The 26,989-nt window shown below is 42.1% G+C and overlaps 1 protein-coding gene across 4 annotated transcripts in view; it reads right to left on the bottom strand.

Moving 5' to 3' along the window:
• The window catches only part of LOC141087528 (diacylglycerol kinase eta-like), a 293,759-nt gene that overhangs the window by 122,411 nt on the left and 144,359 nt on the right, over positions 1–26,989 (bottom strand). For all 4 annotated transcript variants that reach the window (XM_073573095.1, XM_073573091.1, XM_073573094.1 and 1 more), the window contains exons 3-4: positions 3,318–3,428; positions 205–285 (exon numbers count right to left, since the gene is read on the bottom strand). In XM_073573095.1, coding sequence (XP_073429196.1) covers positions 205–285; positions 3,318–3,428 — 192 coding nt within the window. The remainder of the gene's footprint in view (positions 1–204; positions 286–3,317; positions 3,429–26,989) is intronic.

Here is a 26,989-nt window from a genome sequence, read left to right as displayed (position 1 = left end):
ACTGCTAGTTGTTGTGGATAGGTCCAGGGGTCTGCAATCCGATAGCTGCCAACCTCTCTGGTTTTTCTGGACTTAGCTGGTATTTTGTTTTTTTCTCCTTCGGTGAGTCATCATAACAATTGCGTGTACAAGGCTGCTGTCAGCTTGGATTGGAATTCTATGGTTCAAAAGAGTTTAATGCAAATAATATCTTTATCACTCTACCGTGAAGCTGTTGTTGATGTTCTTCGTACTGGTCTCGGCGACACTGGCATCTGAAAGGTCGACTTCATCAAATATCAGAGACTGCAGAAACAAACGTGATGGTTAAGGTACATTTACCCCAAACAGTATTCTTATACTAGAAATAAGAAATAGTCAATGCCTAAAATTGTTACAACCATAAGATGGATGTTTACACCCATATACAGTAACTGTTTTACCGGTGAAGCTCGGAGTGGCCCATCGGAGAGCAGGTGAATCCCCCAGTGGGCCACACACAGTACACTTAAAGCACTTCACACAACATGTATATTAAAGGGCAGGATCTACAAAACTGCCCAGTTTATTATTTTATCGAAGAATAGGAGTATTTGTGAACAAAGTTCAGGTAATATTGCATGGAGGTGAGCCAAAGGACACCAGGATGAATTTCCAAGGTGGGCCCTTGGCACCCCAGACACTGATTGCACTAATAGTGTAGTATAGTACTGCTATAGTAATGTTGTATGTGTAAATGACGTTTCATATTAACAATATTTAATGCTACAAATTCTTGGAAATACTCATGATCGTAAATGTAATGAAACATTTACAGTTTGTTAAAAACCATGAAGTGGGAAACATTTTTCACACATGCGTCATTGCTTTTATTGGAAAATAAATTAATAATGCCTTATATTTCTATTTTATACAGTTGTATTGGAAAGTGTAAGAGATTGCACTTTTCAATATGGTGAAGACAAAGGTAGATTTTGACAAGTATCGGCCAAAAGGACTTTTGAGGCTTTTGAACAGCAGCTCAACACTATTGTATCTAATCCCCCCCAAGAAAAGAAAAATGCAGTAACGCTCTAAAGTATTCATCAGAAACTTTTACCAATATGAACTTTAATGTTCAGATAGGCTGTAAAAGTGATGGGGGTTTTTTAGCCTCTGTCTGGTCAGTATGCATCTCCAAATTGTTTAGTTAAATGTAAATGATCAAGAAAAGCATAAAAACCATCCCACCATGTCACGGTGGACCCAAATTGGGATGGTCCGATATTGTCTCTGATATTAAAACCTTACCATGTGTCAAAAAGGATTTTAATGGGAATATGGGCAGGACAGCTTCTATGCCCGATTATGGACACTCACAGACACAGTCAGGACTCGGTCCTGCTCGGACGTTATTTACATTGAGGTCACATGGTAAGGTTTTAATATTACAGTATAGGACCATCCTGATCTGGGTGCACCTTGTCGCGGTGGGATGGCCTTTACACTTTTTTTTTAATCAAAAACAATGTTTTCTATCTAGGTCCCTATGTTATTTAGATGTATTAATATTACGTCTTACTTACAACAGGGGTTTTTGCTCGTTTTGTTTCCATCTTAGGTTTTGTCTAGTGAACTGTATGGCAAAGTGCAGCGGATTGCAGTTTCCCATTTCCAATTGCAGCAATATTCGGCACAAACACAACTGAAAAGATGTCATACATATAAAAAGAACAAAAAAAAAGAAGATCAAGAGGCCATCAGCAAGTGTGGTGGACTCATACGGTGGATTAGAGGGGGTGCCGAGAATCAAAAATGCTAGGAAGGAATAAGTGGGTGATGGAGATCCAAAAGAAATCCCAGGAGACAGGATAAATTAACGTGGTTTATTATCCACAAGTTACGGAGTCATCGTCAGTAAGTTACGATGTGACAGATTTATCAAAGAAGGAAACATAGTAATTAACGTGGCACAACATGCTTCAGTAAAGTTGTCTAGCTTTCAAGAATAACTAAACTTTTATTTTTCTTATTAATTTTGGAAGTGGAAAGTTATGAAAATGTAGATAAATTTATTAGGGGATTTGCTTTTATTCCTGTAAAACTAAAATTGCATATATGTGTTTTCCAAACCTCTGCCTTTAGATGTACTGATATCAGGACATACTGGAGTACAGATGATGACAGTGATGGGCGATCTCTGCCCCTGTGTGTCACTAACTCTGGGGATAATCTTATGCAGGAGATTGTTCTGATAAGCACAAAGCTCAGAGGAGGTGACTGGTGCTGACCCATCAATGCCATCATCAGTACTCCAAATGCGTACAAATAATATCAATGCAGGTAGAGGAAAGCAAATAGACTGGCAACAAGAACATACATAACATGCAAATAGTAATGGTAAAGTCAACAAATCTCCCAATAAAGTGATTTGCAACATTCCATAACTTTCCATTCTGGACAAAAAAAATGAAAGTTTAGTTTCTACTTAACAAATAAAACGGATAAATTGATGCCATCTAGACATGTGTGGGCCGTAGTTATTTGGCAGTTCCCCTAATCCCCCAGCCTTCATTTTTAATATCCCCTGACGATAGATCTGTGACAGCAGTAGTTTTCAAATGAGAAATCCTCTGATCTTCAGCACTCAAGTTTCTCCACAGATTGTACTAGTCGAATCTGGGTGACATTTTCAGAGGCTTTCCACCTGTCATATTAAAGCAATGACTCTACAAATCCTCGGATTGTCAGCACTTCGCGATTCATTGCACTTACTAGAAATACAGATATTCACTGCTTCACAATAAATTTATAGCATTGTCCAATTGTCTAAAGTCCAACTCGAGTTTCGCCCATTTTGGAGGTCATCTGGAGCATGACTTTCAAAGCAAATTACAGCGATTTTGTAGTATTTTCATTCACTGAAAAGACTGATGATGTTTATTCTGTTTCTTATACATTTTATACTTTTTGTGAATCCATTCATTTCTCTATACCCATTGGGCCACATAATTAATTAGCAATATAACAATATATCTCCAGACCTACCAGAGGTTTAGCCTAAGTAACAATATTCATAAGGACCTTTGTGACAGCTGTGAGCAGATGTGTTTTAAAAGTGTAATGACGATTGTGTATGTGAATAATGTTAGCAATGGATGCCCCGTTGCAGGTAATGGATGAGAAACAGAACATGTAGTGTATAGCCCATTCCTTTTAATGAGAATATTCTTAATAGATCGTCTTGTCATGCCCTAGAAGAAGCCTGCGACAACTGATTTCCTTTATTACCGGAAACGAGTTAATTATTGTAATATTTTGATGCATCGAAAACCGGAAGTTATTGTAGAGTTTGCCACCTTTGAGTCTTTGGCGTAGTACAATGTCCGTCCTCTGAGCTTGAAGTAGCGTCTCTTCCATCGCTGAAAGGAGCTGGTCTGTTTCAGCAGAATTCCTTCCTTTACACTTTTCTGCCAAAAAAAAAAGAGAGATTATAAATTCAGGTTACAATTTTCAATGTGAGTAAAATGTGCACAAATAATATTCACAAACTTAGAAACATATGTCTTTACTGCTGTAACTGTATGGCGGATCTCTAAGAGGGGAGTACAGGGGCAGCTGGGTCATCTTGGGCGAAATTAAAAACGGTGCTCCAGAATATAGTCTAGTTAAAGGGGTTCTCCGGCCTTAAGCTCCAAGTGTGCAGTCAGCCTATATGACTGCAGACTTGTGAATCCTCATATTGCGCCCTGTGAGGATTTTATGGTGCTGGCACCAGCAAGTGTCAGACTTGCCACATTCCAACAAGACATGTCGGGTCTCTCTCCATACACTTGCATTGAGTGAAGCCGCACACGTTTAGTTGGCATGTGACCGCACATACTTGTGCTGACGCACCCGTCCGCTTCCAGAATCGGCACCAGAGAAAACTAACAGCGCAGTGCGCACGATGTAAGGATTCAGAAGTCTGCAGTCACTCTATGTGACTGCAGACTTGTAGCCTAAGCCTAATGAAGAAATGTTACTGAAACACTTTGGCTTCAAGTGATTCCATGGTACCACCAACTATTACTGAATAAAGACTATTATACAGGTACCAATATGACCCCCGTACGCTGCCCATATAACGGTAGACACCAGTGTCACACTAGTGGATCACAGAAGTGATTATTGTTAGCTAGTCGCTTTTTAATTATTTTTTCATTATCTTTACAAATGTGTAGGATACACAGATTGCCTCCCACGGCGGGCTCTTATGTATGACACTTTATAGACATATTGTAGAATGTGTCAATCATAGACTTCTATTATAAAAAGTTTTGTTTGTTATTTCCTCACCTCCTTCCTCTTGTATTATTTCCTCGTCTCCTCCCTCTTGTATTATTTCCTCGTCTCCTCCCTCTTGTATTATTTCCTCGTCTCCTCCCTCTTGCTTTCTAAACCCTTTCTTTTTGTCACTTATTGCGCCCCTTACAGCTCTATTTAGCCATATTGGTTTCCTCCTATTTCTGGCTTGTTTATTCCCACAGGGTGTATGTTGTGCACAAGTCCTATTCAGGATGAGTATAAAAATCTCCCAGTTGCTTTGTACTTTTAGGCTATGTTCACACTGGGCATTTTTCTGCTAATTTTCAGCTGCATTTTACAGATACAGCAAAGCCTATGAGATTTCAGAAATCTCATGCACACACATTGTTTTTTTTGTCATCAGGATTTTGTGCTTTCCCTAGTTTTTTGGACATAGAGCATGTCACTTCCTTCAGTGTTTTTCTCAGCGTTTTTCACACACTGAATTAAATGAAAAAAAAAATCATGAAAAAACACACCAAACCGTACCAAAATCACCACAAAAACGCAGCAAAGCCAGAGTTTTTGCCACAGGTTCTTTCCTGCCAAGCTCTCAGGTTTTGCTGCAGAGAAAACGCTGCAAAAACACCCAGTGTGTATTTAGCCTTACTTCTCAGAACATTGTCTCAGTTTATGGCACGTAGATAATATGTCAGGAGTTGGAAGTTCACTTTCCTTAAAGGTACTGTCACACTTAGCGATGCACCAGCGATCCCGACCAGCAATATGACGTGGTCAGGATCGCTGGTGCATCGCTAAGTGGTCGCTAGTGAGCTGCCACACAGGCAGATCTCACCAGCAACATCGCTGGGGACGGGGATCGCTACTTTCCTGTCATTACTCTGTTTGGAGGACTTCTTTTTGCTCTACATAGGTGTTTGATTTTTTTACTGTAGCTCTAACTCTAGGTATGGTGTTTTTTTGCTGTAGCTCTAGGTATGGTGCTTTTTTACTGTAGTTCTAGGTATGGTGTTTTTTTTACTGTAGCTCTAGGTATGGTGTTTTTTTGCTGTAGCTCTAGGTATGGTGCTTTTTTACTGTAGTTCTAGGTATGGTGTTTTTTTTTACTGTAGCTCTAGGTATGGTGTTTTTCTTCCATAGACTTCTCTCCAGGGCTACAAAAATGGCAGGAAAAACACAGGTACACAATTAGAAAAAAAAACATCCATAAGAAACAACATGCAAGGGCTTGAAATGCATGCAATTGTTTTTAAAATGCGGAAAAAGAATGTGTATGAAGAAGCACAAGTTTACTGACATTTATTGGTCTATATTATTGGTCTGCTTTAAGAGTATAAGCATTAAAAGGTTTCATCAAATTTCTGATATTTTCACAAATTTTTTGAAAACATATCAAACTAAGTTAATTACTAACATAAGTACATTGCATCACAAAATCCCATTTTCAGAATCATGGGCATACATAGAAGCGCTCGAGAGTAATTACCACATAAAGTGACAATGAAGTATGGAGTCAAGCAGCCCAAATTGAGAGTAGAACCTAAGCACCGCACCTCGCCAGGTTGTTCACCTTTATTAACTTTTCTATTATTATTTAAATACAAATATAATTGGGACTAAAAATTATTTTTGCATTTGGGTTTCATTAAAAATTTTGCACCATTTGCCTTTTAAAACCTCTGGGTTAGGCCGGGGTGATGTGCGTTGTCTCACTCGCACCCATAGACTTGTATGGATGCAAGTTGCCAAGACTCGGCCGAGTGTCAGTGACAATCACAGCATGCTGTAAAGTCGCATGTAGAATACAACCGAGAAAAAAAACGGTGATGATGGGAGCTGCCCCATAGATGAATACTCGTCCGTATTTATCGCTAGTGTGACCCCCGGCCTTACAATGTTAATTGCCTGCTGAAGAATGAATTAACTGAGAATCTGTCACGGTCTGATGGAGAATTTTAGCTCTTTTTTTCCCTGTCTTTTTCTTAGCACTTCTCAGCTGATTAATGACTAAAGCCCATCTCAAAGTTGAATGTGCATGAAAATAAAGAGCCTGTCAAAGCCAGAGTGTAACATTTTTAATGAACTTCAATTGCAAAAATGATTTTTACCCCCAAATACATGTACTTAAGTAATGGAAAAAAATTGTCCCAACTGGTGAAATTTGTCATTTTAGAGCTTCAATCCATTGCTGTATTTGCTCGAAATCCTTCTTTATTCAAATAAGCTAATCAGGCGCTGGGTTCCCCCTCTATATGTTGCTAAGTAGTTAAGTGAAACTTTTCAGATATTTCTTATCCATGTAGTTCCAACCCTCTTCTTTGACTGAAAGCACTGAATCCTAATAAAGTTTTGTCAAAGTCAAATGCAAGGAATTACCAAAAAAATGCACCTTTATTTAAAGCATGACACACCAAGAAAACCATCAAAAAGGTGATAAAAACACAATAAAAAAGCACAAGTAACATAATTTATCGAAAACTCACCAAAGGCGAATTGTGAGAACATTGCCTTAACCCCTTAACCCTCAGAGTTTCAGTCTAAACAGAGGATTTACATAGGTTCCCATTCAGATGAAGACTTCAGTCTAAGTGAGGATAGGCATTAGATATGGTCCTGGAAAACGAGAAATGCCTTACCGTGGCTTCCAGGTACACATAACGTGGCCATTTTATGCACCAAACTTTCTCAATTTTTCATACTTCTAATGCAGTATTGCTATTCATTTTTCATGTTTGCATGTTATGGCGCTACAGTGTGCTTCCTTTTCTGTTTGAATGTATATGAGTTGGTGACTCTACGTTAAGCACCTGTTCGCACTATGCTTATGCTTGGATGTGATGGTCAGTTTTTGAAATTTGTATTACAAGTTCATAGACTCCAAACATGTCTAGGTTCTTTTTTATCTAAGTGGTGAAAAAAAAATCCAAACTTTGTTTAAAAAAAAAAATTGCGCCATTTTCCGATACCCGTAGTGTCTCCATTTTTTGTGATCTCAGGTTGGGTGAGGGCTTATTTTTTGCGTGCTGACCTGACATTTTTAATGATACCATTTTGGTGCAGATATGTTCTTTTGATCGTCCGTTATTGCATCAAAATTCTGGCGTTTTGACTTTTTTTCGCTACACTGTTTAGCGATCAGCTTAATCTTTTTGTTATTGATAGATCGGGCTCACTGCCAGAGCCCACATCAAAGGGAGGGTGTCCAACATCGGCGTACGTAAATATTGCGCATGATGTCGGAAAGGGGTTAAAGTATCATAAAAACATGAAAAAGATATAACCCAGCGCTCAGAGAACAACTAACCTGCCACAGAATGATTTAGTCATGTTTTGTTTTTCATTTATGTTTTCACATTTTATTTTATTTCTTTGAGCAGATGTGAAAAATAATATACATCAATCTTTTATTGTTTTTCATTTTTATTAGGCTAGTTTCACACTTGCTTTTTTTTGCAGCGCGTTTTTCCCGCAAAAAAACGCATTGAAAAAACGCATACAAAAGCATACAACTGCTGCGTTTTTTTCAAGCATTTTTATGAGCATGCATGAAAAAAACGCAGCGCTTTTATGCGTTTGTATGCGTTTTTAGTGCGTTTTTACCGCGTTTGCGTTTTTTTCCAACATTAGGTGGCCCCTCACACTAACCCAAACCATGACTTTACTAACCCTAACCCTGACCCTAACCCTAACCCTAACCCTGACCCTAACCCTAACCCTAACCCTGACCCTAACCCTTAACCAAATCATACTTAACCCTAACCCAAACCCTAAACCCTAACTAACCCTAACCCTAACCCTAACCCTGACCCTAACCCTAACCCTAACCCTGACCCTAACCCTAACCCTAACCCTGACCCTAACCCTAACCCTAACCCTGACCCTAACCCTAACCCTAACCCTGACCCTAACCCTTAACAAAACCATACTTAACCCTAACCCTGACCCTAACCCTAACCCTAACCCTGACCCTAACCCTAACCCTAACCCTGACCCTAACCCTTAACCAAACCATACTTAACCCTAATCCTGACCCTAACCCTGACCCTAACCCTTAACAAAACCATACTTAACCCTAACCCTGACCCTAACCCTAACCCTAACCCTAACCCTGACCCTAACCCTTAACCAAACCATACTTAACCGTAATCCTGACCCTAACCCTGACCCTAACCCTTAACAAAACCATACTTAACCCTAACCCTGACCCTAACCCTAACCCTAACCCTAACCCTGACCCTAACCCTTAACCAAACCATACTTAACCCTAATCCTGACCCTAACCCTGACCCTAACCCTTAACCAAACCATACTTAACCCTAACCCTGACCCAAACCCCAACCCTAACCCTGACCCTGACCCTAACCCTAACCCTAAACCCCCTTAACTAACCCTAACTCTAAGCCAAACCCCTAAATTCCATGGTTAAAAAAAAAAACGCATATGCAAAAAAACGCATACATGAGCATGCCAGTGCGCACATATGCGCATCCATAGGCTATAATGGCCATTTTTAGCGCAAAACGTGCGCATATGTGCGCATGCGCTTTTTTGCAGGGCCAAAAAATGCAACATGCTGCGTCTGGAAAATACAAACGCACACCCCAAAAAAACGCAGCGCATGAAAATCGCATACATGCGCTTACAAGCGCGCAGGTATGCGCACCCATAATATAGGGGAAAAAACGCATGCGCACATATGCGTTTTTTTCCAGCGCTAAAAAACGCAAATGTGAAACCAGCCTTAGCTAGCCAAAGAAAATGTGATAAATTTGTGATTGCTGGAGGCTTGTTAGGACCCCTAGATCTTTTAGAACTTTTACAATCTATGGGACTAGAAGCTTGATCACTCAACAAGATTTTCAGTCCGAGTGCTGTTGGGGAACAAGCCACAGAAAAGACTAATCATACAGGTTGGTCCCCAACATCTTCTTCCAGCTTTCTGCCATGGAGTGACAGGTCTCTCCCTGCGGGCAGGTAGAGGGAGAGATCTATCAATCAAGAGCAGCGGGCGGGGAGAAGACACCAGGGACGCGGCCTGTCCGACTAGTCTCCTGTACTGCTCGGTCCACAACAGCCATTAAACTATATTTTTCTCTGAAATTAAGTTGTGCAGCCGGTGTGTGATACACGCTGAACGTGGATAGGGCGGTATGTATCCGCTATCAAATTTAGCACAATAAATAAATCTTAAAGAAAATATTTGTTTTTGTGCTGTAAGTAGAAAACATGACCTTTTCGATTTTCCCTTTACAGGTCTGTGTGAGGGTTTTATGAAACGAGCTGCAGTTTTTATTGGATAAACTGTAGAATATATATATACAGCTTTTGATCACTTTTTATTTTCTTGAGAAATGTGAAAAACAAAAACAGCGTCTGTATCATTGTTTTTTTCATTATTATAGGTTGACGTCTCTATAACAGCTCAGCACACCGGCTGTGAATCATCTCCGGGTACTCGACTCCTCCAGTAAGACTCTGTGCATTGTGCACACATCTTTTAAACTCAGGAGAACCCACCGAGTTCAAGAAAAGGTGGCATTTCTTTTGTTGGCAGTGGATTATTCAGTATATTCTCAAAGTGTGTGACAACAGAGCTTCTTTATTGAGGAACAAACAGGAAAAATGTATGATAAGCTTAATAGACCAGGAATAAATCATTTGTACAGCGGGCTGCTTCTCTCATACACAGATACACACATGATTTATTCCTGATCTAATAAGCTTATCATATAATATTACTGTTGGTTCCTGAATAAAGAAGCTCTGTTGTCACACGCTTGGAGAGTATCCTGAATAATCCGCTGCCAACAGGTTATGGGCCCAGAGTGACACAGAACCCCAGAGTATTGTAGGGTTTCGGGCAGGGCTGAGGGAGATGAGGCGATGATGCGGTGGAGAGGTGTGCTGATCCCACAGAATTGGGGGGGTGACCCACTTCTTAGCGTAAACAGACTGGAGACTGAGACAGTACTGTATTTCAACAGGTTTGGTTTTATTCACCAACTTTGCCGATGTCCATACTTTTATACAGGACTGTACACTTTTCCTCACACAGACCAGGGTACCTTAGATGCCTCTGTGCCACCGTAGTGGTGTCCTCTACTGTTCTCCTCACTGTGGCTGCCCTAGGCACTTCCACCACAGCGCTACGCCGTTGAAAGTACACCGGTACCTATTCTACTCAGACTCTCTCCATCTGATGCTTCTGTGTTCCTGGGACACCCCCCGTGACCGTCTCTACTGTCTGGTGCTCTCTGAGGGCTCTCTACTGTGCAGCAGGCCCTCCTTTCTAGTAAGCTCCCCTGGCTGACTGGACTTTCTGGAAGCTTCTCCCAGCCTTTATACTCCCAGCCTAGGTAGCTCCGCCCACTGTTACCTGACAGTCACCTTTGACCAATGAGTGTGAACTTGACCTGTGGCAGTTATGTAACCACTCTCTTCTGTGCTCCCCACTGCCCTCTAATGGTCACACTCAATACGGCACCCTTTTTCCTTCTTCTCAGTGCCTCTATTTCTACACTGAATTATTCCCTCTGCCTTTTACTAAAAGCAGATTTCTCTGTCAGGTCAACGTCCCCACAGTATCACAGCAATAGAAGCCCAGAGCAAAAGCAGTACAGAGCAATAGAGAAGATGTCCACTAGCAGCAATCTTGTCAAGTTCTCAGTGCCAAGCCTTACTAACCAGAACTACCAGTCCTGGAAATTCAAGGTGAAGATGCTGCTCATAAGAGAAGGTACGTGGAAAGATACTCAGGAACATCCATTACCAGATGATTGGCTACAGAAGGATCAGAAAGCACAAAGCACAATCTCCCTCAGTGTAGATGATAATCAGACTGTGCATATATGCAACTGTGCAGCTGCAAAGGAGATGTGGGATGAGTTACAGAAAGTGCATGAAATATCAAATCTCAGCAATAAGCTTTATCTCATGAGAAAGCTGCACCAGTCTAAGCTAAGTGATGGACAGAATATGCAGGACTATATAAGAAACACCCTGGAGATTGTTGAGCGTCTCAGGGGTATTGGAGAAGAAAGTAAAGATTTTCATGCTGCTGCACTTCAATTAAGTGGTCTTGCAGAGAGTTATGACACACTTGTGACTGCACTAGATGCACGGCCAGATGATGAGCTGACACTAGAGTATGTTAAAGGCAAACTTGTGGATGAATTCAAGAGAAAAACGCAGCATGTAGGCAGCAATAAATCCAGAGCAGAAACAACATTAACCCCTTCCCGACCCATGACGCCTACGTAGGCGTCATGAAAAGTCGTGCCTAAACGACCCATGATGCCTACGTAGGCGTCATGGTATTAATCAGCCTCCTGCGGGTCGGGTGACCGGGGTCATTGAAAGGTCACCCAACCCGCACACAGAGGACCCTTTATGCTTCACCACAGGGGGGGTGGCTTAGCCCCAATGTGGCTATGATCACTCTGATTGGCTGTTGAAAGTGAAACAGCCAATCAGAGCGATAGTAATATTTCATCAATGAAATTTGATGAAATATTACAATCCAGCCATGGCCGATGCTGCAGTAGCATCGGACATGGCTGGAGACACTAATTTAACCCCCCCACACCGGCTGGCAGCAGCGATTGGCCGCTGCTGTCACAATATGCTCCCCCTCCCCTTCCCTCCGCTTCCGCCCGCAGTCTGATTCCCCCTCCCCCTCTCCGGTACCTCCTATGTCCCGCTCTTGCTCCCGGTGTCCTGCCGTCCCGGATCATGGGCGCCGCCATCTTGGAAAATGGCGGGCGCATGCGCAGTGTGATCGTCATATTTCACCAATGAAATTTGGTGAAATATTACAATCTAGCCATGGCCAATGCGGCAATAGCATCGGCCATGGCTGGAGACACCAGTCAGACCCCCCCTCCACCGACTGACGGCGCCAAATGGCTGCCGCCACCGACTGATGGCAGCGATCGGCCATCGCAGTCATCATCAGCTCTCGTCCCCCTTCCCTCTGCTCCTCCAGCCTTCTGTTTCCCCCCTCACAGTCCCCGGTACCTCCTGTCCATCTGGCCATCCCGGTGTTCTGCATCATGGGCGCCGCCATCTTGGAAAACGGCGGGCGCATGCGCAGTGCGCCTGCTGGAATCTGCCGGCTGCAGATTCATTCATTTATTTTGATCACTGTGAGAAACTCTCACAGTGATCAAAATAAAAGAAAGTAAATAAACCCCCCGTTTATCACCCCCATAGGTAGGGACATATAATAAAATAAAGAAAATATTTTTATTTTTCCGTTAGGGTTAGAATTAGGGTTACGGTTAGAATTAGGGTTAGGGTTGGAATTAGGGTTAGGGCTGGAATTAGGGTTAGGGTTGGAATTAGGGTTAGGGTTGGAATCAGAGTTAGAGTTGGAATTAGGGTTAGAATTAGGGTTAGGGTTGGAATTAGGGTTAGGGTTGGAATTAGGGTTGGGATTAGGGCTAGGGTTGTGATTAGGGTTAGGGTTGGAATTAGGGTTAATATTAGGGTTAGGGGTGGGTTGGGGTTAGGCTTGTGGTTAGGATTAGAGTTGGGATTAGGGTTAGGGGTGTGTTGGGGTAAGGGTTGTGGTTAGGTTTATTAGGATTGAGATTAGGGTTACGGGTGTGTTGGGGTTAGGTTTGGAGTTAGAATTGAGGGGTTTCCACTGTTTAGGCATATCAGGGGATCTCCAAACATGACATGGCGCCACCATTTATTCCAGCCAATTTTGCATTCAAAAAGTCAAACAGTGGTCCCTCCATTCTGAGCCCCAACGTGTGCACAAACAGTGGTTTACCCCCACATATGGGGTATCAGCGTACTCAGGAAAAATTTCACAACAACTTTTGAGGTCTAATTTCTCCTGTTACCCTTGTGAAAATAAAAATTGTGGGCTAAAAAATCATTTTTTGAGGACAAAAAATATTTTTTATTTTCACGGCTCTGCGTTATAAACTTCAGTGAAGCACTTGGGGGTTCAAAGTGCTCACTATGCATCTAGATAAGTTCCTTAGGGGGTCTATTTTCCAAAACGGGGCTACTTGTGGGGGGGTTTCCACTGTTTAGGTGCATCAGGGGCTCTGCAAACATAACATGACGCCTGCAGACCATTCCATCAAGTCGACATTTCTAAACGTCACTACTTCCCTTCTGAGCCCCAGCGTGTGCCCAAACAGTGGCTCCCCCCACATATGGGGTACCAGTGTACTCAGGAGAAACTGGAGAACAACTGTAGGGGTCCAATTTCTCCTGTTACCATTGTGAAAATAAAAATTAGCAGGCTAAAAAATCATTTTTTGAGGAAAAAAAAATATTTTTATTTTCACGGCTCTGCGTTATAAACTTCTGTGAAGCACCTGGGGGTTCAAAGTGCTCACTATGCATCTAGATAAGTTCCCTGGAGGGTCTAGTTTCCAAAATGGGGTCACTTGTGGGGGACCTTCAAAGTTTAGGCACACAGTGGCTCTCCAAACAAGACATGGTGTCCACTAACGATTGGAGCTAATTTTCCATTCAAAAAGTCAAATGGCGCTCCTTCCCTTTTGGGCCCTGCCGTGCACCCAAACAGTGGTTTATGACCACATATGAGGTATCGATGTACTCAGGAGAAATTACCCAACAAACTTTAGGATCCATTTTACCCTGTTGCCCATGTGAAAATGAAAAAACTGAAGCTAAAAGAACATTTTTGTGAAAAAAGTACTTTTTTTTAAGGATCAATTTGTGAAGCACCTGGGGGTTCAAAGTATACACTATGCATCTAGATAAGTTCCCTGGAGGGTCTAGTTTCCAAAATGGGGTCACTTGTGGGGAGCTCCAATGTTTAGACACACAGGGACTCTCCAAACGCGACATGGCAACCGATAAATATTCCAGCATATTTTCCATTCAAAAAGTCAAATGGCGCTCCTTCCCTTCTGAGCCCTGCCGTGTGCCCAAACAGTGGTTTATGACCACATATGAAGTATCAGCGTGCTCAGGAGAAATTGCCCAACAAATTTTAGGATACATTTTATCCTGTTACCCATATGAAAATGAAAAAACTGAGGCTAAAAGAAAGTTTTTGTTGGAAAAATTAAAATGTCCATTTTTTCCTTCCATGTTGCTTTAGTCCCTGTGAAGCACCTGAAGGGTTAATAATCTTCTTGAATGTAGTTTTGAGTAGCTTGAGGGGTGGAGTTTTTGGAATGGTGTCACTTTTGGGTATTTTCTGCCATATAGACCCCTCAAAGTGACTTCAAATGTGAGATGGTCCCTAAAAAAAAATGGTTTTGTAAATTTTGCTGTAAAAATGAGAAATCGCTGTCAACTTTTAACCCTTATAACTTCCTAACAAAAAAAATAAAAAAATTTTGTTTCCAAAATTGTGTTGATGTAAAGTAGACATGTGGGAAATGTTATTTATTAACTATTCTGTCTCACATAACGCTCTGGTTTAACAGAATAAAAATTTAAAATTTGAAAACTGTGAAATTTTCAAAATTTTCACCAAATTTCCATTTCTTTCACAAATAAACGCAAAAATTATCGACCTAAGTTTACCACTACCATGAAGCCCAATATGTCACGAAAAAACAGTCTCAGAATCGCTAGGATGCGTTGAAGCGTTCCTGAGTTATTACCTCATAAAGGGACACTGGTCAGAATTGCAAAAAATGGCCAGGTCATTAAGGTCAAAATAGGATGGGTCATGAAGGGGTTAAAGACACAGGATTTCCCTAATTATAAGAGCAACTTAGGAATGTTTTGTCTGTAAAAAGCCTGGCCACCTTAAATCAGACTGCAGAATTTGAAAAGAAAGAATGAGTCAGCTTAAGGGTATGTGTACACGTAGTTTTTAGGTGCTGCGGATTTCTTTCCGAGGATTTTGAAAAATCTGCAGGTAAATTTCAGGTTAAAAGACCTGCGGTTAACCTGCGGATTAGGCTGCGGTTTTGCCCTGCAGTTATCACCTCTACAATGGAGGAGATGGTAAACCGCAGCGGAATCCGAAGAAAAGAAGTGATATGTCATTTCTTTCTGCGGATTTGAAACCGCAGCAAAACCGCGCGGAAAATTCCGCAGCATGTGCACAGCGGTTTCTATTTTACATAGAGTAAAATGGTACTGTACAACGCAGCAGATTCTGCTGTGGACCTGCTGGGCCAGAAACGCTGCGGATCCGCAGCAAAATCCGTGTGCACACACCCTAAAAAGCAGAACAGTCATCAAAGGGTTAAAACAGATGTAAAGGAAGATTCTGCATGTGTTGAAGCTGCATTTAATGCCAGTACAGGCCCATCTGCAAAACATATATGGTGTATAGATTATGATGCAAGCAGCCATAACTATATATATAAAATTGAATGTATGTGTATGTGTGTATCACCAACCAATCACGAAGCATCTTTCATTTCACATTTCACCAGAGATGTTTAAAAGAAGATAAACTGTGATTGGTTGCTATGAGCAACAGTTTTCACACTCCACAACACCTCTGCAGACACTGACCAGGTGGGCGGAATCTAGCATTCCCGGGAACATAAGCTCTCAGCCATTGTCTGCCCCCCAGAAAGGAGCAGAGAGCACATGACAGAAATGAATCACCCCCTCCCTGTCCATATACCCATCACACATCCTCCATCCCATAGGCACATCTTCCCTCTTAAAGGGATCTCTGGTATGGAAGTTAGGGCAAGTTCCTCAGGGCTCTGATTCTGACCCCAGGCTTCTATTAAAGGAATCATTGGTATGGAAGTCAGGACAAATCCATCCAGTGCTTTGGTTTTGACCCCAGGCCTCTCTTAAAGGGAACCCCGGTATGGAAGTTAGGACCGCTCCACTCAGTGCTCTGGTTCTGACCCCAGGGTCTCTTAATGGGATCATTGGTATGGAAGTTAGGGCAATTCCACTAAGCACTCTGGTTCTGACCCCAGACCCCAAGGGATCCCCGGTACTGAAGTGAGGGCAAATGTACTCTGTGCTTTGGTACTGATCCCAGGCCTCTCTTAAAGGGATATCCAGTATGGAAGTTAGGACCGTTCCACTCAGCTCTGTGGTTCTGACCTCAAGGTCTCTTAGGCTACTTTCACACATCAGTTTTTTGCCGTTAAGCAGGATCTGGCTATTTTTAGAAAAAACGGATCCGGCGTAAATTTTGGACAACTGTAGAAACGGATCCGTTTTTCTGCCGGATCCGTCTAGCAGGTTATATCTGTTTCCTGGGGGCTGGCCAATTGGATCTGAGCATGCGCAGACTTAAAAAAACGGATCCGGTGGCTGGATCCGTCTTTTTCTGGATCCGGCGCATTCCGGCGCCCATAGACTTTCATTGTGGCAAAAAGCCGGCTTTTTCGCCGGAGACAAAAGACGTTACAGTAGCCGTTTTTTCCAGACGCCGGAATGAGACAAATAGCCAGATCCGGCAAAAAATGGACGCACCGCAATGCCATCCGGCGCGATCCGGCGCTAATACAAGTCAATGGGGAAAAACCGGATCCGGCATTGCATTTCGCTGGATCCGGTTTTACAAAAAAAAGCCGGATCTCGCCTGACGGCGCAAAACGGATGTGTGAAAGAGGCCTTAAACATATCATTGGTATGGAGGTTACTGCAATTCCACTAAGCGCTCTGGTTCTGATCCCAGACCCCTCTTAAAGGGATCCCCAGTACGGAAGTGAAAGCAAATCCACTCTGCACTTTGGTACTGACCCCAGGCCTCTCTTAAAAAGATCTCTGGTGTGGAAGTTAGGGCAAATCCCTCAGTGCTCTGATTCTGACCCCAGGCTTCTATTAAAGGGATCATTGGTATGGAAGTCAGGGCAAATCCATCCAGCGCTTTGGTTTTGACCCCAGGCCTCTCTTAAAGGGATCATTGGTATGAAAGTCAGGGCAAATCCATCTAGCGCTTTGGTTCTGACTCCGGGCATCTCTTAAAGGGATCCCCGATATGGAAGTTAGGGCAATTCCACTCAGCGTTCTGGTTCTGACCCCAGGCTCTCTTAAAGGCATCCCCGGTATGGAAGTCAGGGCAATTGCCTTCAAATGCTCTGGTAATGACCCCAGGCTCTCTTCAAGGGATCTCCTGCATGGAAGTTAGGGCAAATCCTTCAGCGCTCTGATTCTGACCCCAGGATTCGATTAAAAGGATCATTGGTATGCAAGTCAAGACAAATCCACTCAGTGCTCTGGTTCTGATCCCAGGCTCTCTTAAAGGGATCCTCGGTATGGAAGTTAGAACAATTCCACTCAGCGCTCTGGTTCTGACCCCAGTCTCTCTTAAAGCGATCATTGGTATGGAAGTCAGGGCAATTCCACTCAGCCCTCTGGTTCTGACTCCAGGTCCCTCTTAAAGGGATCCCTGGTATGGAAGTGAGGGCAAATCCACTCTGCGCTCTGATTCTGACCCCAGGCCCCTCTTAAAGGGATCCCCAGTATGGAAGTGAGGTCAATTCCAAACTGCGCTTTGGTACTGACCCCAGGCCTCTCTTAAAGGGATCTTTGGTATGGAAGTGAGGGTAAATCCCTCAGTGCTCTGATTCTCACCCCAGGCTTCTATTAAAGGGATCATTGGTATGCAAGTCAGGGAAAATTCACTCAACACTCTGGTTCTGATGCCAGGCCTCTCTTAAAGGAATCCCCGGATGGAAGTTAGGGTTGTTCCACTCAGCGTTCTGGTTCTGACCCCAGGATGATGTGGGATATTAGTGATAGTTGTCCGGTGGCTCTGGCTGATGGGGTGATGTGGGATATTAGGGGTAGTAGTCCGGTAGCTCTGGCTGACGGGATGATGTGGGATATTAGGGGTAGTAGTCAGGTGGCTCTGGCTGATAGGATGAGGTGGGATATTAGGGGTAGTAGTCAGGTGGCTCTGATCGAATGATGTGGGATATTAGAGGTAGTAGTCCGGTGACTGACAGGATGATGTGGGATGTTAGGGGTAGTAGTACGTGGCTGTGACGGGATGATGTGGGATATCAGTAGTAGTTGTCTGGTGGCTCTGGCTGATGGGATGATGTGGGATATTAGGGGTAGTAGTCCGGTGGCTCTGGCTGATAGGATGAGGTGGGATATTAGGGGTAGTAGTCCGGTGACTCTGACAGGATGATGTGGGATGTTAGGGGTAGTAGTACGTGGCTGTGACGGGATGATGTGGGATATCAGTAGTAGTTGTCTGGTGGCTCTGGCTGATGGGATGATATGAGATATTAGGGGTAGTAGTCCGGTGGCTTTGACGGGATGATGTGGGATATTAGGGGTAGTAGTCCGGTGTCTCTAATGGGATGATGTGGGGCATTAGGGGTAGTAGTCCGGTGGCTCTGGCTGACGGGATGATATGGGATATTAGTGGTAGTAGTCCGGTTGCTCTGGCTGACGGGATGATGTGGGATATTATAGTGAATGTGGCTATGCAGAATGGGCGGGGCTATACACTCAGCTTTATATATATATAGATATAATTATTATAATTTGTTATAACCAACTGTAGTTAGTTACTATGCCTGGGCAATGCCAGGCTCTTCAGCTAGTGACAAATAACAAGGATTTCTTCACTGACCTTAATGAAGGCAAGTCAGAAAAGGTCATCTTAGCTAATGGTCACTATATGACTTCAGAAGGATTGGGAGACTGCTGCCTCCACTGTCCAGTTTCCTCAGCACAAAGCAGAAAGAACACAGCCTCTCTATGTTCCCAGCCTTGAAAGCAATCTTATGTCAGTAAAGAAGCTGATACAAAAGGGGAATGTAGTTACTTTTAGAGATAACAGCTGCTAACATTTTTCCTGAGCATTCTACTAATGGTTCTGGCCACCAGCATTTTTTTTGGAGGGTTTCCCATAGTTTTTGTTACTTCTTTTTTAATGTCATTTTCCAGTCGTAGTTTTTTTTTTACTCCATTAAATAATGAAGGAACCACCGGTAAATATTTAAAAACAATTGCAAAACGTTCAAAAAGACATCTCAGGCGTCTTCTGGGCATCTTTCGAGCTTTCCCATTGACTTATATTGTAAAGTACAGAGCATCTTCAGAGCGGAAAATGCCAGAAGAATGGACAGGGCACTTCCCTTAACCGCTTGGCTTTTTCAGAAACCTGAACCTGTTAGAAGATGTTTAAATGACTGAAGACATGCACAGTAAGTAGTTTTTGCATAGAAATGCTGATTTTCATTCTTTTGAGCACTTTCAAATGGAATCCACCTGAAAAAGAGCCCATAATGTGAATCTAAGCACAGCACTGTGCACATATTTCGTCTTATGTCACTTCTTAAGTGCCACATGCGAAACCACCAGCAAAGCTACTTTAGCAAAAATGACCACCAACATTTGTTTTAAGCAATTTCACCCGGGGAAAACTCAATATGTGCGTCAGCATCTGAAAGACTCCGTGTGCACAAAGTCTAACGGTGAAAATCTAAACTAAGAATAATCCAAAATTTGCTAGAAAAAAAGCTAATACTGCTAAAACATTGCAAGGGGAATAAATCAAGGTTTTACTTTGCAGTGCTGTCTTTTTTCCACTTTTGGTATTTGGTTTCTGATGGTTTGTTCAGAGGAAAATTGTGACCATGTAGGAAGCTTTGCAATCAAAAAAACATACACCTGCACATGGAGATTAGTTACATGGTTAGTAGTTTATTTATAAACACAGTATAAATTTAAAATGTGTTTCGCTCCACAATGAAGCTTCCTCAGGTGTTTTAAACTATCACATATATTATGTTTTTGCTCCTTTCATACGTTAGCATTAAAACCCAGCAGGTATTTCCATGGCAGAAATTCAGTGTTCACATTTAGATTTTTGTAGGATATGTGCTGTAGATGTGCAGCAGACCCGCACATCTAACCCCAACCTCAATCTATAATGCTAATCTGCTGTGCAGAATCAGTAGCATACTGAGTCTTTCTACTGTGCCTTATTTCAATACAAGACAAGATCTGAGCACAAATGTTCCATACCATGTTTGCAGAAGGTCCATTCCTATGCTTGGGATAGAGATTTGCGCCTAGAATTTCTACTAAAAGACAACAGGTGTGAGCATGACCATCTGATTAGATGCAACTGGTCCAAATCATGAGCGCTAGCTGTCCAAACAATGCAAACATATTAATTGTTGCAAAGTAAGGAGTGAAGAGCAGGTTAACACTGAGCACATGTGACTGACGTGACAGAGTCGGGAGACGCCGTGGAGAATATTCTGCTGCCTGTAACATTCTCAAGCGTGACCGGTTTGGTGTGGGGAAGTATTTCCTTGGAGGGCCACACAGCCCTCCATATGCTAGTCAGAGGTACCCTGACTGCCATTAAGTACTGGGATGAGATCCTCAGACCCGTTGTGAGACCTTATTCAGCCGCAGTGGATCCTGGGTTCCTTCTGATGCATGGCAATGCTAGGCCTCATGCGGCTGAAGTGTGTCAGCCATTCCTGCATGATGAAGGCATTGATGCTATGGACTGGCCTGCCCATTCCCCAGACCTGAATCCAATCGAGCACATCTGGGACATCATGTCTCGTTCCATCCACCAATGCCACGTTGCCCCACAGACTGTCCAGGAGTTGACTGATGCTTTAATTCAGGTCTGGGAAGGGATCTCTCAGGAGAACATCCACTGCCTCATAAGGAGTATGCTCAGGGGTTTTATGAAGGTCATACAGACACAAGGAGGCCACACATACTACTGAGGATCATTTCCTCGTCTTGAGGCATTTTCACTGAAGTTGGATAAGCCAGTAATTTGATTTTCCACATTGATTTTGAGCATCCTTCCAAATCCAGACCTCCATGGGATATTAATTTTAATTTACATTGATCATTTTTATGTTTTATTGTTTTGAACACATTCCACTATGTAATGAATAAAGATTTGCAACTGGAATAGTTCTTTCAGTGATATCTAAGATGTGGTGTTTTAGTGTTACCTTTATTTTTTTGAGCAGTGTATGTTATGTGACATAATCCAGTGTATGCACAGCTCACTTGGTGCAAGAGATGTCACTGCATGACTACAGTGACATAATAACTATAGCACATTTTTTTATTTTATGTAGTTCATTCGCAAAAATAATGTGTTCATATGCTGAGAATCTTTCCACACCGAAAAATGTGCAAGCAAATACACCTATATTGCATCAGACAGAGCATGCATTTTTTCGGTTCTGGCTGAATACGAATTTTCAAAAAACACTATTTTGGTGATAGGTAAATTTACCACAGTCTGAAAGTCAGGACAATGTAGAATGCCTACATTTTAGAGATGAGCAAATCTTCTCAAATTCAAATTTGCCGAATTATCCCTCAAAATTCGACTTCTAGAGAATTAATTTCACTACTGGAAAGCTTGTAATTGCTCGTAAAATACATATAAGGGAGAGGAGATAGAGAAGAACAAGCAGACCAAAAGAGCTGATATTCTACAGGAGAGAGGACCCCACTGACCACAAGAGCTTCCACTCTACAGGAGAGAGAGAGAGGACCCCACTGACCATAAGAGCTTACACTCTACAGGAGAGAGAGGACCCCAGTGACCATAAAAGCTTACACTCTACAAGAGAGAGAGGGCCCCAGTGACCATAAGAGCTTACACTCTACAGGAAAGAGAGAGGACTTCGCTGACCATAAGAGCTTAGACTCTACAGGAGAGAGAGGACCCTGCTGACTATAAGAGCTAACACTACAGGAGAGAGAGGACCCCAGTGACCATAAAAGCTTACACTCTACAGGAGAGAGAGGGCCCCAGTTACCATAAGAGCTTACACTCTACAGGAAAGAGAGAGGACCTCTCTGACCATAAGAGCTTACACTCTACAGGAGAGAGAGGACCCCGCTGACCATAAGAGCTTACACTTTACAAATGAGAGAGAGGACCCCACTGACTATAAGAGCTTACACTCTACAGAAGAGAGAGGACCCTGCTGACCATAAGAGCTTACACTCTACAGGAGAGAGAGGACCCCGCTGACCAAAAGAGCTTACACTCTACAGGAGAGAGAAGACCCCGCTGACCATAAGAGCTTGCACTCTACAGAAGAGAGGTGACCCTGTTGACCATAAGAGCTTACACTCTACAGGAGAGAGAGAGGACCCTGCTGGCCATAAGAGCTCACACTCTACAGAAGAGAGAGGACCCCACTGACCATAAAAGCTTACAGTCTACAGGTGAGAGAGACTTACCCAGTGACTCTGGAGGTGTAAAATGACTCTGCTGTACCAACTGTGCTCCACATGTAACCGCTGCGATTCCCCGGTACTGACCACCACTGTACAAGACGTGATATAATATGTCGCTAGTATAGTATGGCGTTTCTGACCAAACTGCTGAAAGCGGGATGATAATTTGATGTTATTGCAGTCTTTCCTTACACTGTGAGTGACGGCGGATCAGAATCCTCATCCAGGATAAATCTCCACAACATGAACTGGTTACTCAGCTACAACCCACAATGTGTGCGCCTAATAAGTGCTGACACCGAACAAACAATATGCAGAATAAAACAAGAAAGAGGAGAGCAAGTAACCAAAGACACAAAGGCTCCTTCAAAGATGTCACCTCATTAGGGGAAATACATGTGTTTCTCCACTTCCAGGAAAGAAAACATTTCAAATCAATGTGTTTATACTTTGGTGGTCAGCAAACCTCCAGAACCTTCCATTACATAGGGTTTTATTAAAAAAAGAAATATATATATATATATATATATATATATATATATATATATATATATATATAATTGAGATAATAAATAATAACATAGATTATCTGTGCTTATCGTTGCTTGTCTTATTCTGTGAATTGTATTTTTGAGATGCATATGATGTATCATAAAACTATTAATTTTTTTACCAAACGGCTAACTGGTATCTTTATAAAAAATGATTTTCTGACACTAATGTACAGTACTTGAGTACAGATAATTTACAAAAGGGATCATTCATGCTCCATTGTTTTATTCAGGGTATATGCACAAGTTCAGGAATCGGAGGCGCTTTGGACACAATGCATGTCCGCTGCATCCAAACCGCTGCCCTCTATTGAACACAGGTGATTCCTCTGTGTTCATTGAACTGTGAGGAATCACTGCGGCCAATACATTCTCTGGGTGAAATTTATCCTGTGGAGACTCGCATCTCCGCAAATAATTAGACATGCTGCGGTCTGGAAAGACGCGCCGTATGTCAGTCTCTGCGGGTGATCCGCAGGAATCTCTGGACGAATAGAGGACCATCCACTATGCTGTAACATCTGGCCGCTGTGCGTTGGAAGCTGAGGAACTATGCAGCGTCCATCCCGCAGCGTTTACCTACCCTAAGTCTAAGTCCAAACGTTCAGTAACCGGCAGCGTTTTGAAAGCAGCACATGTCCGCTGTGTCCAAAGCGCTGCCGGCTTTGGAATGCAGGTGATTTTGCATGTGTTTATTGAACCGTGCGGAATTACTAGGTCCAATACATTATATGGGTGATATGTCTCCGCAAGATAAATAGACATGCTGAGGTCTGGAAAGACGAGCTGCATGTGTATATACGCAGGGAAGCTGGAGGCATCCGTGCACGCAGAGTGGACATGGGATTTCATGAAATCCCATCCACTATGCTGTAACATCTTGATGCTGCGGGTAGGACGCTGTGGATGTACGTAGCGTCCAACCCACAGCGTTTACTGACCGTGGAAACATACCCTTATACTTTTTTTAACAAAGGAAAATATCAAAAAAGACAAGAAAAGGAAAATTTGGTCAATGATTAATCCCACTGATGACCATTCCCCTGATTTATTACAATGCTCCATATAGCCCGGTGATTGCTGGCTATAATTCAGTATTATAAATCGTGGCTTCTCTTAACCATATAATGGCTTTCCGTCTTCTGTTAACACCTTATGTAATCAGATGGCGATTAAATAGAATTAAGCAATTTAACTTATTAAAATAAAAGTAAAATAATATAATCCAATATGCAACTATAAAATTCAAAAACGAACGTATGATATCTAATAATTACGGCATATCAGACCTCATAGAACGGGTAGCCGCGGTTCTTCTCGAGCATGGTGTCCACCACAGGTAGATGTTACCTGCGTTCTCAGAATCGTCTTTGCCTTCTCGGAATTTAAACAAGGATTCCTTCGGAACACTTTTGTTAAAATTGTGTGGATCTTTTAGTTCATAAAATCCACAAACCAAATAGTGAAATCCTGGAGGTTTCCCGAGACCAGAAAAGTCATTGTACTTCTCCATCCATGGACGGCTCATACTGCTGGGGGCACCAGGAGGGCAGGTGGGTTATTAGGGTCACAGTCCATGGACGTTTTATACCTTGTTCTCAAGATTACTTAAAGGAACTTGAACGATTGTCATTAACATTGCAAGAACCATATCGCTTCTGTTTTTCTTCCTTCTTTAACGACAGAATAAGGACTGTCAGCTTCACCGTCTGTATGAACTTACCTTGTAAGTACATAAGGAAGTGGTATAAAGGGAATGCGGAGGAGTGGCAGAGCTAAAGATAGATGTCTGAGGTGAAAGATTACATTGACCGGTCTGACCAGACAGACAAGACTGAAGACTTCTGTCATAAGAATGCAGTGGGTGTCTTAGAAGAACAGTTCCTGTGCTGGCTACATAAGGTGTCATCCAGACACTTACAAATTGCCACTCATTCATCGATTAGAAGTTGGAGACTAGGTGACGTTTGAATAATTAACTTTTTCCTTTGTTTTGGGAGCCAAGATCTAAAGAAGGAAAAGCTAGAACCTCAGGGCTTTCCTAAGACGATCCCTAGAAATGCAGAATTGAAATCCATCTATTTTATCGCTATTACAATAAATTATGGTTAATCATCAATATAGTCTCCTTAGTAAGAAAAAATAAAATTGTGAATAATCATACAGAAAATGGGATTAAATAAAAAAAAATATTTTTAGCAAATAAAAGTCATAAAAAATAAAAAATACACACATTGGGTATTCCCTTATGGTATGTGCACATACAGTGGCTACAGAAAATATTCAGACCCCATTACATTTTTCACTCTTTGTTTCATTGCAGCCATTTGGTAAATTCAAAAAAGTTCCTTTTTATCTCATTAATGTACACTCTGCACCTCATCTTGACTGAAAAAAACAGAAATGTAGAAATGTTTGCAAATTTATTAAAAAAGAAAAACTGATATATCACATGGTCATAAGTATTCAGACCCTTTACTCAGTATTGAGTAGAAGCACCTTTTGAGCTAGTACAGCCATGAGTCTTCTTGGGAATGATGCAACAAGTTTTTCATACCTGGATTTGGGGATCCTCTGCCATTCTTCCTTGCAGATCCTCTCCAGTTCCCTCAGGTTGGATGGTAACGTTGGTGGACAGCCATTTTCAGATCTCTCCAGAGATGCTCAGTTGGGTTTAGATCAGGGCTCTGGCTGGGCCAGTCATGAATGGTCACAGAGTTGTTCTGAAGCCACTCCTTTGTTATTTTAGCTGTGTGCTTAGGGTCATTTTCTTGTTGGAAGGTGAACCTTCGGCCAAGTCTGAGGTCCAGAGCACTCTGGAAGAGGCTGCAGAGGCAGCTGAAAAACACCCCCATAGCATGATGGTTCCACCACCATGTTCCACATATTTCACTGTTGGGATTGTATTGGGCAGGAGATGAGCAGTGCATGGGTTTCTCCACACATACCGTTTTGGTTTTTTTTATAAATTTGCAAAGATTTCTACATTTCTGTTTTTTTTTTTTTAGTCAAGATGGGGTGCAGAGTGTACCTTAGTGAGAAAAAATTGAACTTTTTTGAATTTACCATATGTCTGCATTGAAACAAAGAGTACAAAATTTAAATTTACCCACTGTATTTAGTATTTGCAGCCAAAAATATCTGATGCAAATACTGGTGTGTTGGCAGGAAAAACGCTGCGTAAAATAAGAGTATTTTTGCTTTTTTTTCTCCATCCAGTTGAATTAGTAAAAACGGTGCAAAAATGCTTAAAGAATTGACACGCTGCAGATATGAAACTGAGTGAAATCTGCAAAGAAGAAATAAAAAGCGTGTGCACGAGACTTCAGGAATCTCATTCACTTTCGTGGTACTGTAAAACACTGCTCGTGGCAAAATCGGAAAAACACAAAATAACCTTAATTGTTACAAGTTTAGAGATGGAAGAAAATGTTTCTTGTGATTCAGTCACGGCCATTGCAAACGGGCTCATAAAATGACACACGGCCATGAAGCCTCCATAGAGGAACATTAAAAGTAGTATGGGCTGTCCTGAAGATTTCAGTGACTGTAACGGTGGCGCTGTCATATGATGCCACCTCTTTCAAGCGTCAGTTCATCTGACTTCCGATCTGCTTAATCTGACTTGGACAATTGTAGGTGCTATCAAGTGAAAGCTTACAGGAGTAACAGCGCTGCCGTGAAGCAGCAGACCCTGCGAACCCAAAGAATAGGGTCAGCTAAGTGATGAAGCAGGTAGCACCTACAAATGACCTATCATATTATATTATATGGGGTTTCTCCACAATCAAATTTTATTATAATAATAAAAATAGAATAATCACAAGGGTACAAACTGAAAAACACATGCAAAATTCCAAACATACTGGAGACACTTGTACACACGTGGTCAAAATGCTGGTACCCCTCATTTAATGACAGAAAAACCCACAATGGTCACAGAAATAACTTGAATCTGACAAATAATAAATCAAAAATCTATGAAAATGAACAAAAGAAAGTGAGACATTGCTTTTTTTTATTTGTTTAATAACCACAATTAG

This window comes from Dendrobates tinctorius, unplaced genomic scaffold (genome assembly GCF_039654945.1).
Source record: "Dendrobates tinctorius isolate UK_male_01 unplaced genomic scaffold, ASM3965494v1 ptg000034l, whole genome shotgun sequence".
Taxonomy (NCBI): Eukaryota; Metazoa; Chordata; class Amphibia; order Anura; family Dendrobatidae; genus Dendrobates; species Dendrobates tinctorius.
Note: the sequence above shows the minus strand (reverse complement) of the source record. Positions and strands in the feature narration are given on the sequence as shown.